General features: G+C 44.8%; 1 protein-coding gene across 5 annotated transcripts in view; it reads right to left on the reverse strand.

The window, feature by feature from the left end:
- The window catches only part of ZFYVE28 (zinc finger FYVE-type containing 28), a 289,590-nt gene that overhangs the window by 100,270 nt on the left and 174,718 nt on the right, over nt 1–14,602 (reverse strand). For all 5 annotated transcript variants that reach the window (XM_006263292.4, XM_059721512.1, XM_014607707.3 and 2 more), the window contains exon 3: nt 856–993. In XM_006263292.4, coding sequence (XP_006263354.2) covers nt 856–993 — 138 coding nt within the window. The remainder of the gene's footprint in view (nt 1–855; nt 994–14,602) is intronic.

Raw genomic sequence — 14,602 nt, forward strand, 5'->3', positions numbered from 1 at the left:
CCATGAAAGAGGTCAGACAGCTTTTTGTAAAAGAATGCTCAAAGTTCCCAGACATCAGGGCTAATGGTTGTGCATGTTAATACAAGTGTGCGTGCACACACACACATACATACACACCCCTTAGCTATGGATCTTCACCTCTCCCCAGGCCCAAATAGCCCAAGACTACTAATCACCAGAGAACACTACAAACCTATTTATATAGGCTCCTGTAAAAGTAAGCATTTGAGTGAGGGAGGTGAGGAATTTGGTATTCTGCAACATAATTATTTTATTCACTGCTTATTGCAGAGACATCTGGACTCTCGCATAGGTGCGCCTTTTAATCTCTTTCTCTATTTAATAATGGTTAAAATAATATAGTGATTAGAGGGAGAAACAACAGAAAGTTCAAATATATGTTTAGTTAAGAATAGTATAAATTGTCCCCTGAAAAATGACTTTACTCAGACCTGAAATTCTGTGGACATACATGGAAAACTTTTACAGCCAGCATGTGAGAGCCTTCATGGTGGATATAAAATTGACCAAATAAACTGGAAATATAAATATAAAATACCAACACATTAATCGTATATACACAATTTTTAAAAGGCAGACAAATTATTGTACACAATTATTAATATAAAGTTGTATTTCGCAAGTACAACAGTTTATCTTAGAGTGAGCATCAAGAACAAATTAATTTAATAGTCAAGTCAATGCTTGTGGCCACTGATCTAAAATTTTAGATGTTCTTGGCGAGAAAATGAGTTTCACACATTTCAAGCATAAGCTACCAACCATTCTTTACCAGATGCACACAGTAAACCAATCTCCATTTAACATAAAATTACACATATACCACAGACCTACCTCTGCTCCAAACCAAAGCTGCCCTGCAAGGTTGTCATGGCGTATTTCCTCTGGAAATTTAACACAGAAGTCCCGGTTGGCCCGGTCATGTGGAATGCATTCATCCATGATCTGATTTACGATGTTTAAAACATTATCCTGGAACAGAAAATCATAATAGCAGCTAATAGCAGCAGGTAATACATATATATACTGGTACACTGAAGATATTAAAGACACTTACTAAAGCAACTTTATTCGGCTTTTTTCAAACTTTTCTAAAAAAACGCACAACATGGAAAAACCAATTAAAATCACATTTTATCTGCAAACTCTGCTGGTCACCACTAACGATGGGTACTGGGTTTAGGAAGGAGGAAAAGGAGAAACATTCACTTTTTTTTCAGTTTGGTTACTGTACACAGTTTAGGTAGCAGAATTGTGTGTATAAATTGCAAATAAACAACAAATAGAAAAAATTCTGATTGGCAGCGGGGGGCCTCCTTGAAACAATGCAGCTTTTTTAAAGAATGTGTGTTATACAATTCCTTATTGGTTTATACTTTAGATTTATAATACAACAGCCAACTTGGGATTCACCAAGAGCAAGCCGTGCCTCACCAACTGTTTTCCTTCTATGATAATGTGACAGGCTCTGTGGAAGAAGGGGTAGGAGGGAGAAAGGAGAGCAGTGACTGTGACATGTCTTGACTTCAGCAAGGCTTTTGACACAGTTTCTCACATTTTCATTAGCAAGCTAGGGAAACATAGAATAAATAGAAGTTGTAGAAGGTGGATACATAACTGGCTGAATCATCAATGGCTCAATGCCTAGCTGGGAGGAGCTATCAAATGAGGGGTCTATCCTGGGTCCAGTATTGTTTAGTATGTTCGTTAATGATTTGGATGATGGGACTGTGTGCATGCTTAGCATATTTGTGGGTGACACCAAGCTGGGTGGAGTTACAGACACTCTGGAGTGTAAGGTTAGGATCCAGAATGACTTGGACAGATGTGAGAAATGGTCCACAATCAACTAGAATAAATTCAACAAGGACAACTGTGAAATCCTAAATTTGGGAAAAAACAACTGCATGCACAAATACGGATCTGGGAATGACTGGCTAGGTTGCAGGATTGCAGAGAAGGACCTGGGGGTTACAGTAGAATATAAGCCAAATTTAAGTCAGCAGCATACTTGTGTTGCAAAAAAAAGGTAAGTGTTAACAGATGTGTCACTTGCAAAACAAGGGAAGTCATTCTGCTCTATACACCAATTGTGAGGCCTCACTCTGTCCAGTTTTGGACTCCACACTTCAAGAAGGACATGGATAGATTGCAAGGAGTCCAGGGGAGAGTGATTAGATTATCATCAGAGGCCTGGGAAACAGGACATATGAGAAGAGGCTGGGGTTACTTAGTCAGAAGATGAGAAGACTGAAGAGGGACTTGATAACAGTCTTCAAATACCTGAAGGGTGATATACAGAAGTTGGAGATGGCCTTCTGTCTGTTGCTGGAGGGGACAGGACTAGAAGCAATGGACTCAAGTTTCAGCAGAGGAAATTTTGGCTAGTGATTAGGAGGAACTTTCTGACTATGAGAATAACCAAACATTGGAACAAGCTATCCAGAGAAGCTGTGGAATCTCCATCCCAGGAAATGTTCAAAGGCAGGTTGAACAGATACTCGGCTGTGATGATTTAGTCAAGGATGATCCTGGCTTGAGCCTGGGGAGGGGAGACTGGACTAAATGACCTCATGAGGTCCCTTCTAGCTCCACTTTCGTAGGGTGTTCTGAACAGGAGCACCTATGTTCTGCATTCATTTCTCTGATAAAGCACCTCAAACAATAGTAGCATAGTTATTTTAAAAAATGCAACTCCATAAATACAGAATGTCCCAGAATAACAAAGTAGAAATAATTAAAATTTCCTGTATTTCTTGTATGACCCCAGAAACATGCTTAAACTGTCCTAAAATTACATGTCTTGTAAAGTGTCCAGACAGTCATTAGAGCTGTGGAAAGGAGAGGGGAGGGAGGAATTAACAGCATTGTTCTGATTTGGTCTGGCAGTGTAAGGCAGGTGGTTCCCCTCAAATACCTGCTGGCTGGCTCTCCTTTGATGTCTTCCAAACCCTTCTGAAGATCATAGAAATTAGCCTAAATTACAGCACCCTATTGGCTGCCTTAACTTATTCCTGGGTTGGAAGATAATCACAGAGCCAAAGCCATCCTCCTCATATGTAGTATGTCACTTTGCATATGTTCTGTATTCATTTAGCTGGAAAGTCTATGCTATAGGTAAGTAGACAGGTGAGAAGGTACACGTATATTACATATATCATATAGGCTTTTACAAATTCACCTTTGGAGGTACATAACATTTCATTTGCAGCAAGACAAATATATTTTGATATGCAGCTGTTTAGGTCAGTTAATGTGTGGCACTAACACCACCGAGCTCTCAGATTCAATCCCTGGTTGGACTAGATGATCTCTTGAGGTCCCTTCCAGCCTTACTTCTCTATGAAATCTATGAATCAAGGTTTAGAACCCCAATCACGTGTCTGGTTTCTGTCTCATGTCTTATCTCTATTTACTGTAGCCTTTTTCCTCTTACTCAAAACGTTTCTCAGAAAATAAAGATAATCTGTCACTTAGAAAAAACTGTTTAGCAGGCAGGAGGCTTTTAAGTTTAAAGACTTGCATCTCTTCTGCTTTTCTTTGCATTTTTTTTTTAAAGCAAAATAAGTAGTTTGACAAAAATCTGCCTCCTTTGTACCCTTCCCCTGGGGACACACAAAGCCTACTGCAGTTGAGGAGCAGTCTTATTTCCTATCATTTTAAAGCAGACAGCTGAAATTGTTACTGCCATACAGCACTGTAACCTCAACATGCCACCAACGGATACAGTGGTCTCCATGTAAAAAGTATACCTGTGTGAACACTTACTGTACAATGGTACCTGAGATGTGTCAGTTATTTCTCATTCTTAACGTAGGTCAATTGTTAGAAACATACCTTGGTAAAAAGGAGATAAAAAGGAGCTGTCTAGTACTGCCTCACTGAGTACTAAAAAAATTTGCAAGTCCATACATTGGAAACCTATGGCACAATGAGTTGTCCAGGTGCATGTTCTAGCTCAGCAGGATAGTGCGTTGCCTCCCCTACAGAAAGGCTTATCAACACGGATCCAGGTTTTCCATTTCCCACAGAAAAATGGTGGAAAATGTGGATTTTCCCTTTTGACAAAAAAGTACAGATGCTTCATTTTTAACAGAGAAGCACGTGAAATTTCCACTTTTGCAAAAAGCTCTCTGCAGGCTGGCAGAGTTCCAGCCTGCAAGGTGATGGGGGGAGAGGGAGAAGGGTGGTCAGGCAGGGGGCACCATGCACATGCTCACATAATCATAGGGCCAATAGGAGAGCAGTTCCTATAGGTAAGTTGGGGGTGGAGGGAGGGACATGGAGGCCCACATAAGAAGGGAGGAAAGGAGGGAGGGAGATGGGCAGGGCTGGGGCTGCTGCCCAGCGCAGGTGGTGCACGGGGCTTGGGGCCACAGGGCCCTGGCAGAGTGGGATGGGGCCGTGGGCTCAAGCTCCCCACCCTGCTGCCCTCCCCCAGGGCCTCCACAGCCCAACAGGCAGGAACCGGTGCAGTAGGGCAGACTGGGGCTGGGCAGGGAAGCTCGTGGCACTGCTGGGAGCTGCACAGCACCATGGTGAGGTGCCCCCCAAGTCCGACAGCAGTGGGGGCAGAGGTGCAGAGTTGTGCCCGTTGCTGCAGCTTGGCATGCAGAGTCACTTCACCAAGGCAGCACAGTGCCTGCAGTGGCAAGGAGCTTTCCTACCCAGCCCTGCTCTGCTTGGGAGTGAGGGGCCTGGACCTGTATCCTGGTGAGTGAGAAGGGCAGGGGAAGCTCTGATTTTCCATGATAAAAAAACCAAAATCAAGTACCAACATTTACAGAATTAGAATTTATTTTATTATAGTGACTGAGGCACTGGTAGGCTTCCAAACTGCTTTAAAGTTGTAAATATATCAATAAAACATTGTGTTCAGTTGATACCTATAGATATACTGGCATTTCATTTTAATCATGGATTTTGGGGGTTTTAATCAGAGAATCTGCGATTTTTAAACAGAGAAAACCAGGATCCCTGCTTATCAACCAAATACTCTTTAGCACCTGCCCAGCAACACATAGCTAGGGAAGCAAATACAATATAACCTCATAAATCCAGCATGCTCAGGACCAAGCACCTGCTTGAAATGTGCAAATTCCAGATTTTTTAAACCAGGGCAGTGGCTGGTCACAGTGGGCAGCTGAGGGGGGAGCATCCAGTCCTGGAGCAGTGGCTGCACACCGAGTGGCGACATGGGGTGGTGGATGACAGTGGCAGCGCCGCATGCAAGCTTCCACCTTCACTGCTCTGGGACTGGCCACCACTATTCTCCAATGTAATGTATTTTAAAGAAGTGCCAGATTTTCAAGAATTCCAGATCTTTGATATCCAGATTTTTTCATAGATTTCATAGACATTAGGGCTGGAAAGGACTTCGGAAGATCATCGAGTCCAGCCCCCCGCCCAAGGGGCAGGAAGTCAGCTAGGGTCATAGGATCCCAGCAAAATAAGCATCCAGTTTGCACTTGAAGGTGTTCAATGAAGGTACTTGAACAACCTCCGGTGGCAGGCTGTTCCAGACCTTGGGGGCTCGGACAGTAAAGAAATTCTTCCTTATGTCCAGCCTGAAACGATCTTGTAGTAGTTTGTGACCATTCGACCTCGTCATCCCTTGGGGCGCTCTGGTGAACAAACGTTCCCCTAGATACTGGTGGTCACCCCTGATAAACTTGTAGGTGGCCATCAGATCACCCCTGAGCCTGCGCTTTTCCAGGCTAAAGAGCCCCAGGGCTCTCAGCCTGTCATCGTAGGGTCTGCTTCCCTGACCTCTGATCATGCGCGTGGCTCTTCTCTGGACTCTCTCAAGCTTCTCCACATCCTTTTTGAATTGTGGAGCCCAAAACTGGACACAGTACTCCAGCTGCGGCCTCACTAAGGCCGAGTACAGGGGGAGAATGACGTCCCGGGATTTGCTTGAGAAGCATCTATGGATTCAAGCCAGCGTTTTGGTCGCTTTACTAGCCGCCGCATCGCATTGCAGGCTCATGTTCATCTTGTGGTCAATGATGACCCCCAAGTCTCTTTCTTGCATAGTGCTAGCCAACATAGCACTGCCGAGCCTATAAGGATGCTGCGGGTTTTTTTCCCCAAGGTGAAGAACCTTGCATTTATCGGCGTTGAACACCATCAGATTCTCATCCGCCCACTTGCTGAGCCTGTCCAGGTCAGCCTGGATCACCCGCCTGTCTTCTGGTGTGGATGCTTTGCCCCAAAGTTTGGTGTCATCGGCGAACTTGGCCAGTCCGCTTCTGACTCCAGTGTCCACATCATTAATGAAGATGTTGAACAGTATGGGTCCAAGGACAGAGCCTTGGGGGACCCCACTGGTCACAGGACACCACAATGAGTGACTTGCATCAATTACTACCCTCTGGGTCCGACCCCAGAGCCAATTTTCCAGCCAGTGGATCGTGGAGGACCCAAGGCGACAATTGGCCAGTTTCTCCAAGAGACGATCATGGGACACCAGATCGAAGGCTTTTTTGAAGTCAAGATATATGACATCAATCTCTTCTCCCTTGTCCAGGTGATAGGTCACCTGGTCGTAGAAGGAAATGAGACTGATCAAGCAAGACCTACCCGCAACAAACCCGTGCTGGCTATCCCTTAAGATGTTGACATCGGCCAGTCCATTAAGGATGGCCTCTTTAATAAACTTTTCTAAGATCTTCCCCGGGATAGAAGTCAGGCTGATGGGCCTATAGTTAGCCAGATCCACTTTCCTCCCTTTCTTGAAGATAGGCACCACATTGGCCTTCTTCCAGTCTTCGGACACTACACCAGAGCGCCAAGAGTTTTCAAAGATCCGTGCTAGAGGCTGGGCTATGATGCTTGCCAGCTCCTTGAGTACCCTGGGGTGACGATCGTCAGGGCCAGCTGACTTGAAAGTATCCAGCTTCTCAAGATGTTCCTTCAGAAAGTCAGCATTAATGGAGGGCACGGGATCACCCTCACCCGGACTTCCCGGCCCTGTAGCGGGCATGGGCGTCCCATGGGGCTGATAAAAGACTGACGCAAAGTACCTATTTAATAAGTTGGCTTTTTCCTGGGCGTCAGTTGTCAGTTGCCCCATCTGGTTCAGCAGGGGTCCAATGTTGCCCCTCTTTTCCTCCGGCTCCCCACATATCTGAAAAAGGACTTTTTATTGTCCTTGATGCTCAAAGCTAGCTGGAGTTCAGTTGCAGCCTTGGCTTTCCTGGTCTGCTCCCTACAGGACTGGACCAGTGCAGAATAATCCTCCTTGGAGGTGACTCCCATCCTCCATCCTTTGTAGGCCTTTCTTTTTAGCCTCAGGAGGTCTGCTAGGTCCCTGGAGAGCCAGGGGGGCTGCTGTGCCCTCTTGCTGCCTTTCCTCCGAGATGGAATAGACTTAGCTTGTGCATTGAGGATCGCTCCCTTGAGGAGCAACCACTCTTCTTGAACTCCCCTCTCCCTGTGGTCACAGTCCGTTAGGGCCTCACTGACAAGCCTCCTGAGCTTGTCAAAGTCAGCTTTCCTGAAGTCAAGGACTTGCGTGTTGCTGACCGACTTGCCAGCTTTTCGGCGGATGGTAAAGGTGATCAGCTCGTGGTCGCTGTCACCCAGCTTCCCATCGATCACTAGATCGCTGACTAGGTCATCCCCAGTAGCCAGTACCAGGTCAAGCAGCGCTTTGCCTCTCGTTGGCCCATAGACTTCTTGAGTCAGGTAGAGGTCATCCACGCACGAGAGGAAGCTCTGCGTGGATGAGATTTATGAGGTTATACTGTATAAGCTTTCTATCTGGTTGTACAATGAAAAGTGTGTGTGTGTGTGGGGGGGGGGGGATGGTTTTATCTGTACTGGAATTTTATGTTTTATTTGTTTTCTTCCTAAAGCTAAAAACAGCAAATACATTGAATTCAATGAAAGTATTTCAAGTAATAGTAGAAAAGCAAAGGGCTATTATATTCACAAAACTGATGGAGCCCCTTCTTGCCCAGTAGCCAAGTAATAAAGCCTTCATGTCACAAGTGGAAGATGTAGATTCAATTCCTTCTTCTCCCTGACAGGGTATGAACCCATATCTCCCATTTTGTAGGAGTGCTGAGACAGGTCTCACTCAACCCCTGGCACTGAAGCTATTCCATTTTATGAATTATACATTTATCTGAAACAGCAAGAAAAAGAGAGGATGTTTTCCATGGTGTAGTGTTTAGAGCAGTCACCCTGGAAATAGAATCACCTTGGGTGGGGTTGGGGAGGGCTGGGAGCAATGTATCCTGGGATGCTGAAGGACTGCAAATTGCTTGTTTTATCTCTGTGGAGCAGAATGAAGTTACTCTAACACCATTTAGGTAGCAGGGCCCAGTATCCTCACCTGAAGTGGCATAACTTTAAAAGACCCAGAGGGCCCTTAAGCATGAACGAGCTTTAACATGTAGAAGCTTGTGTTTTAAGTGCCCTTAATATGGTCTAAATGTAACATGTAACTTCACCCTGAGTCAAAAGGGTGGCAATGCCACCACTACCACCCCTTCTTTCTTGCATCTCTTCCTCCTCAGCCTTGAATTTTTCTTCCAAGTGAAACCACTCACTAAATTATATTCAAATTACTGTAGAGTTGTAAGATAACTGAAATAAGTTCTCTCTTTGTCAAGACATGTCAGGTTTTGCATATCACCAAGGATTTTAAAAGAAAAGGTCAACACATGCTCTTGAACAGCGCTTCACACGATACTATCACTTGAGTCGACAAAGGTGTTTCACTTAATAAGTATAATGACAAAATTCTAAATGACACAGGTGATACTTAACAGCTAGGGATGGACACAGTTAGGGACAGAAGACTGTCTGAAGCTGAAGATATTATGTGAAACCCAAAAGGTATAAAAAAAAAAAATCACATATCAAGCAAGGGACACTTCAAATGATTGCATCTGTAATGCAAATGCATACTCGGCATACTGTGGGATCAGCTGCATTGCCTATAGCTCCAACAGGATCCCCAGCACAATGAAAAATCCTGGTATCAAGCCCAGGAACATCTTTTAACACTGAAGAGATGTAATAGGAAAATATAATCTTAGCAGTAGAGTTCTGCGAAACCCACAGGCAAAATAGAGAAGTATCGTACAAGAGGGCTTCTGGAGAACGTTCAGAACTTGATGAAATAACAGTTTAAACAATACCGTATAATTTGAGGACAGGAGGTAATACTCCAAGTTATGTTTATTTCCTATTTGAATGGAGACAAATATAATTTTCAATTCTTTCTTTCACTGTAGAATATTAGCCACCGCAGTAATCGTTTTACCTACACTAAGCAGAAACCCCAGTAGACAATTCCCTGCTTTAATCTTTTACCTTACAGCATTTCCAGCTTTTCTAGTACAATTTCATTTTACAGCAAGTCAACGAAAGATTCTGTTTCTATGTTACAGTCTTTTCTAGGATGATGTAAAATTCCCACAGATGTCAATTGAAATTTTGTGAGCCGAGAGTGAAATACTTCAAGTAAAGCAACTAGTTTTGCTGTTGTTTACATCATTGTTACATTTACAAGTGGTGATTTCTATAATATTCTAATATTATAAAAGCCTTAGTCTGTCTGTCTGTCCATAATGTTTTATTTGCACTCTGACTGGTTGTCTTGGCAGCTAATTACAATGCTTACCAAAATAACTAGAGTGCTCTGCACTGACAGAAGCACTGCCATGAAGGCAGGGACTGAGGAGCCAGAGCAGGGGAGGTGAGGCCAGCTGGCCTTACCCCCCTCCCTGGCCCTGCTCCTTGGAGACAGAGGGGGAAGGAGTGGGGGAGCAGTGGGCCCGGACCCGACGCAGCAGCGAGGAGGAGAGAGCAGGGGGCCAGACAAGAAGCAGGGACAGAGCTGGATGCAGGGCTCCGTCCCCACCTGCCCCCCTCCCCATGACGGCGGGGACTGAGGGGCTAGAGCGGGTAGTCGAGGTGTGGCGGCCCACAGGGCCAGAGGCAGAACAGCGGCTGCACGGGGCGTTGGGTGGCAGTGCTTCGTCCTTGTCATCCTCCCCCTATCATTTTTGACGGGCAATTGGCTAGTGAGTGTATAAGAATCTGAAATGATTTCAAAGGCTAATAAATTACAAGCATCTGTGGACTCTGTACATTCAATGCATTTATTTTAGCTCAAATATCATTATATTTTAAGGGTATACATTATTCCAAAAATTAATAAAACATGAAAAATAAATATACCCCTGACATTTTAGAGAATCAACTGCTTGCAGCATAAATGACATTTACAGGTCTCCACTGCCAAACATTCCTATATACCATGTCTCTGGGAGGGACTACCCTAAACAGATGAGAGTTATTGAGATGCTTCTCCTACCTTGTATATCCCAGCCTCTGTCATTCTATGAAATCACAGGCACCATCAGGCGATTTGACATAACAGAATCAGGTGATTGTGCCGCACCAGTAATTAAGAGTCTCGGGCAATTAAAATTCTAATATATAGTTCCTCTCTGAAGCTAAATCAACAATGCAAACACACCACTGAAGAGCAATCTGCTGTGACACAGGAATCTAATACATGAACAGTTTGAGATTCTGGGTTGAGCCAGCATTCGGTAAGCTCTTCATACCCTCCCTCTACCAGCTGCAGTTTTACCTCACAGCACCTACTCCTGGTATAAGTAATTAGCAGGTCATTCTCTGAAGAAGCTCTTTGAAAGAGAGAAGATCCTCCTCTCTTGAACTCCTGCCCATCCCCCTTTTGATATTTTTTTTAACCATTTACTGTGTCTCTCCTGTAGGAAAAACTCTATGCTGTAAAAAATGCCATTATTTCTTTTGGTCTGCAGTTTCACAGACCTTAGTATAGCTCCTCTTACTACAAATTATGCAATTACTTCTTATTTTATATTCATTAATAGATAGCTAAAATAGTCACAAGTCATTTTAAATCCACCACTCATAAAATGTTCTAGACAAAACACCGATAACTGAATTCTATATCAAATCTCTTTTTCTTGGGGGTTTATTTTTTTTCTGAGAATTTTGCAACTTTATGATGTCGGAATCAGAATAAACCAAACAGGATGAGTGGAATACTTGCTTCCATGATTTCAAAGCTCTGCTGCTCCAAAACTGGAAGAATGCCAGCCCATTTAGATAGACTATCCAATACATTGTAAGCAAATTAGTCTTTTCCTTAATAGATCTTCAAGAAACATTCAATTTAGTTAATTACAGTATTCTGCTTTGTAAGCTAAGAATGAACGGCTTCAGACACATGGTGGTGGTGTGGTTTTACTCAAATTTAAGTTACAGAAATCAATTAGCTGGAATTAAAGCAGTAAATCTTTCACTTGATCCATTTCTCCACAGGGCAGCCTCAGGGTTTTGGTAGTTTCATCTGTTAACTTTTCTTTCATTTACAAAGTGGGATGAGAAGTTCTGCTTAAGATGGTCTGGTAACTTCAAGCACAGTGGAAAAAAGTTTCAGAAATACAGACTTGTGACCGACTCTAGATCCTTGGATGAGTGTGATTCAGATACATCATAAGAATGGGAAAATCAGACGTAAAGGTCGCTATGATCTTTAAAACATTGACAAAATTGGTTAATATAAATTTTTAGCCATACACTCAAGTGTTAGGCCTGGAACATGAAGCTATTAGCTACTATTTTTGTGGCTTTGTTGAACCATGGATTTGGTAAGATGAAATGTTGTATTTGCTTTCTGCATGTTAGAAAACAGACAGCAAATAAATGTAATTATTTGATATGTGCTTATACTAACAGTATCAGTGTCAGTCAAGCCTCTCTCCATTCATCAGCTCTCCAGAAAGATCTCCATCCTATATCTTTTTTAATGCTGCCACATAACAGTAGTACATCGTCTTTTTTATGATGATTTGCCCTTCAATTTTTTTCTGTCTTTAGGGACCATCTAAAGAGTCTATGCTATCCTACCATATACTGCATCTGCATTACAGTTGCACCTAAGACTCAAACTATATTGCATTGGATTGTCTTTTAAATATGTAATTCTCATCTGTAGTTTTTATCTGTCACAAGCTCCTATAGACAAGTATTATGCCTTACTTTGATTCAGAAAGTACTTAACACATCTTTGACACTACCAGGAACAGAGTATACTATTTTAGCCTGATCAGTTAACCAATACATAGTGTTGTGTGGGATATTTTCATTAGGATGAGAATTTACTGATACAATCAAGTTTTGTTTTTTGGATGCAATTACATTTATTTACAAGAAATGTTTAAGGGGTCCATCTGTAGAACATAATAGGAGCCCAATAACAGGAGGCACTATTTTTTGAACAGAGCTTCAAGACTCTTTACAGTCAGCACACAGTCCAAAATGATCCCTCGCTTGGTGGTCTCCAAGGGCTATATGTTCAGTCTCTCTCTTGTTGTTGATGTGGTTATTTGAGCTGTTTCTGTCCGCAAGCTGTTTCTCCCAGATGTATAGAATCAAAGAAAATGAGGGTTGGAAGGGACCTCAGGAGGTCTAGTCCAACCCCCTGCTCAAAACAGGACCATCTCTAACTAGATCATCCCACCCAAGGCTTTGTTTAGCCTAGTCTTAAAAACCTCCAAAGATGGAGATACCACAAAGTCTCTGGGTAACCTGCTCCAGGGCTTTACTACCCTCATAGTGAGAAAGTTTTTCCTAATACTGCTAAACTTCCCTTGCTGCAACTTGAGACCATTGCTCCTTGTTCTGTCATCTGCCATCACTGAGAACAGTCTAGCTCCATCCTCTTTGTAACCACCCTTCAGGTAGTTGAAGGCTGTTATCAGTCTTCTCTTCTCCAGACTAAACAAGCCCAGTTCCCTCAGCAATCATATAACCCAGTTATTTAAACCTGGTGTAGTCCTTTGCTGGACTCTCTCCAATTTGTCCACATCCTTTCTGTAGCGGGGGACCCAAAACTGGACACAATACTCCAGATGTGGCCTCACCAGTGTCAAGTAGAGTGGAATAGTCACTTCCCTAGACCTGCTGGAAATGCTCCTACCAATGCAGCCCAGTATGTTGTTACCCTTCTTCACAACAAGGGCGCACTATTGGCTCATATTCAGCTTACTAGCTAGTTGCCCATCAAGAATAACAGATTTCAGGGAGTGTTTAGATGGCTCCTCCTCCCCCCCCAATCACTCTTTGGGGCCAGCCATGTAAAGATACCCTCCGTCGCCACCTCCTCCTCCAGTCTCTGTTGTGGGGCCTCCCTCCCCCTGCCCACCTCCGCCTCGCAGACAGGCTTCCTCCTGCCTCCCATCCCCTCCCCGCATCCCTCCCTCCCTGCCAGGTGATGAGGGGTCCCGCCACCATGACCCACCCCTCCACTCCCCTCCTTTCTTCTGTCACCCGGCCCTGACAACAGCCACCATCGTGACACCCTCTTTGTTTCCCCCCATCCCACGCCCACCCAGGCCTGTGAAGCCTCCCTCCCTCCCCATCGCCTCACCCTCCTTGCCAGCTGTTGTCAGGGCCCCTTTCCCACTCCCTTCCTTCCCTGCCACCCAGCCCCAACAACAGCTGACAACTGTAACCCCCTCTTTGCCTCCCCCTGCCCCCCTCCCCTCCCTTCCTGCCCACTGCCTGCCCCTCCCTGCTGGCTGTTCTGGGGGGCATCAGAGATGGGCAGTGGAGGGAGCAGGGGGTGCTGCCACCATGACCCCCCCCCTTCACCCTCAGGCAGGAAGGCACGGGGAAGCCTCACTGTTTGGGCAGCCGCGATGTGTTTGCCACTCCAACAAACTTCCCCAGCAGTGGCTCAAACTTGGGTCTGCACAGTCTGGGCCCATGCAGCCAATTGCCATCCGCCCTTCCCAGCAGCACATGCACAGCTGGCCAAAAGTGTTACAGACAGACACCAACAGACAGACTAAGCCCTTTATATATGAGGTCCCATGGGCCAGATCCGGCCCGCCAGGCCATTCTATCTGGCCCACGGGGCCCCTAAACCTTTAGAAAATTAATATTTCTCTGCTCCTGCCTGCCTGCCTGCCTAAGATGACGAGAGCCAGGGGCAGTAGGACCCAGGGGGAGCTGGCAGCAGGATGCAGTATCCCAGCCCCGTCCCAACTCCAGCCATTTCCCTGCTTCTGTGCCCATGCACTGCTCCAGCACCACATGGCTCCCAGTTGCATCACCACATGGGAGCACAGGGTCTGCACCGGTACCCCTGGGTGTGTGCGTGTTTGTAGGGAGAGTCCCATACACGCACCCTGTCATATAGATGTAGCCACAGCCCACTTGCACTGCCACACACAGACCTCCCCACCCCCTCGCCACCCCCACACACAGCCCCCCAAAAGCCCACATATCCATACATATACCCACATGCTCCCTTACCCCACACCCACACACCTATCCACCCCCCCACAAACCTAGACCCCCCCAATATACAAGAGTAAGACTTTATTTCAAGCTATTATATACAATCACCTTTATCTACACTACACAAGCACATGTAAACCAGGACAAAGATTTTTTTTAAATCAAATTAATGGATGTTTTAGATGTTCATTTTAGAATATAATTTGGTATTTTTCTGGTTCTGAGATGGGAAAACCCCTTGCTGAAAGGAGTACTTCTGGGG

Source organism: Alligator mississippiensis, chromosome 2 (genome assembly GCF_030867095.1).
Source record: "Alligator mississippiensis isolate rAllMis1 chromosome 2, rAllMis1, whole genome shotgun sequence".
Taxonomy (NCBI): Eukaryota; Metazoa; Chordata; order Crocodylia; family Alligatoridae; genus Alligator; species Alligator mississippiensis.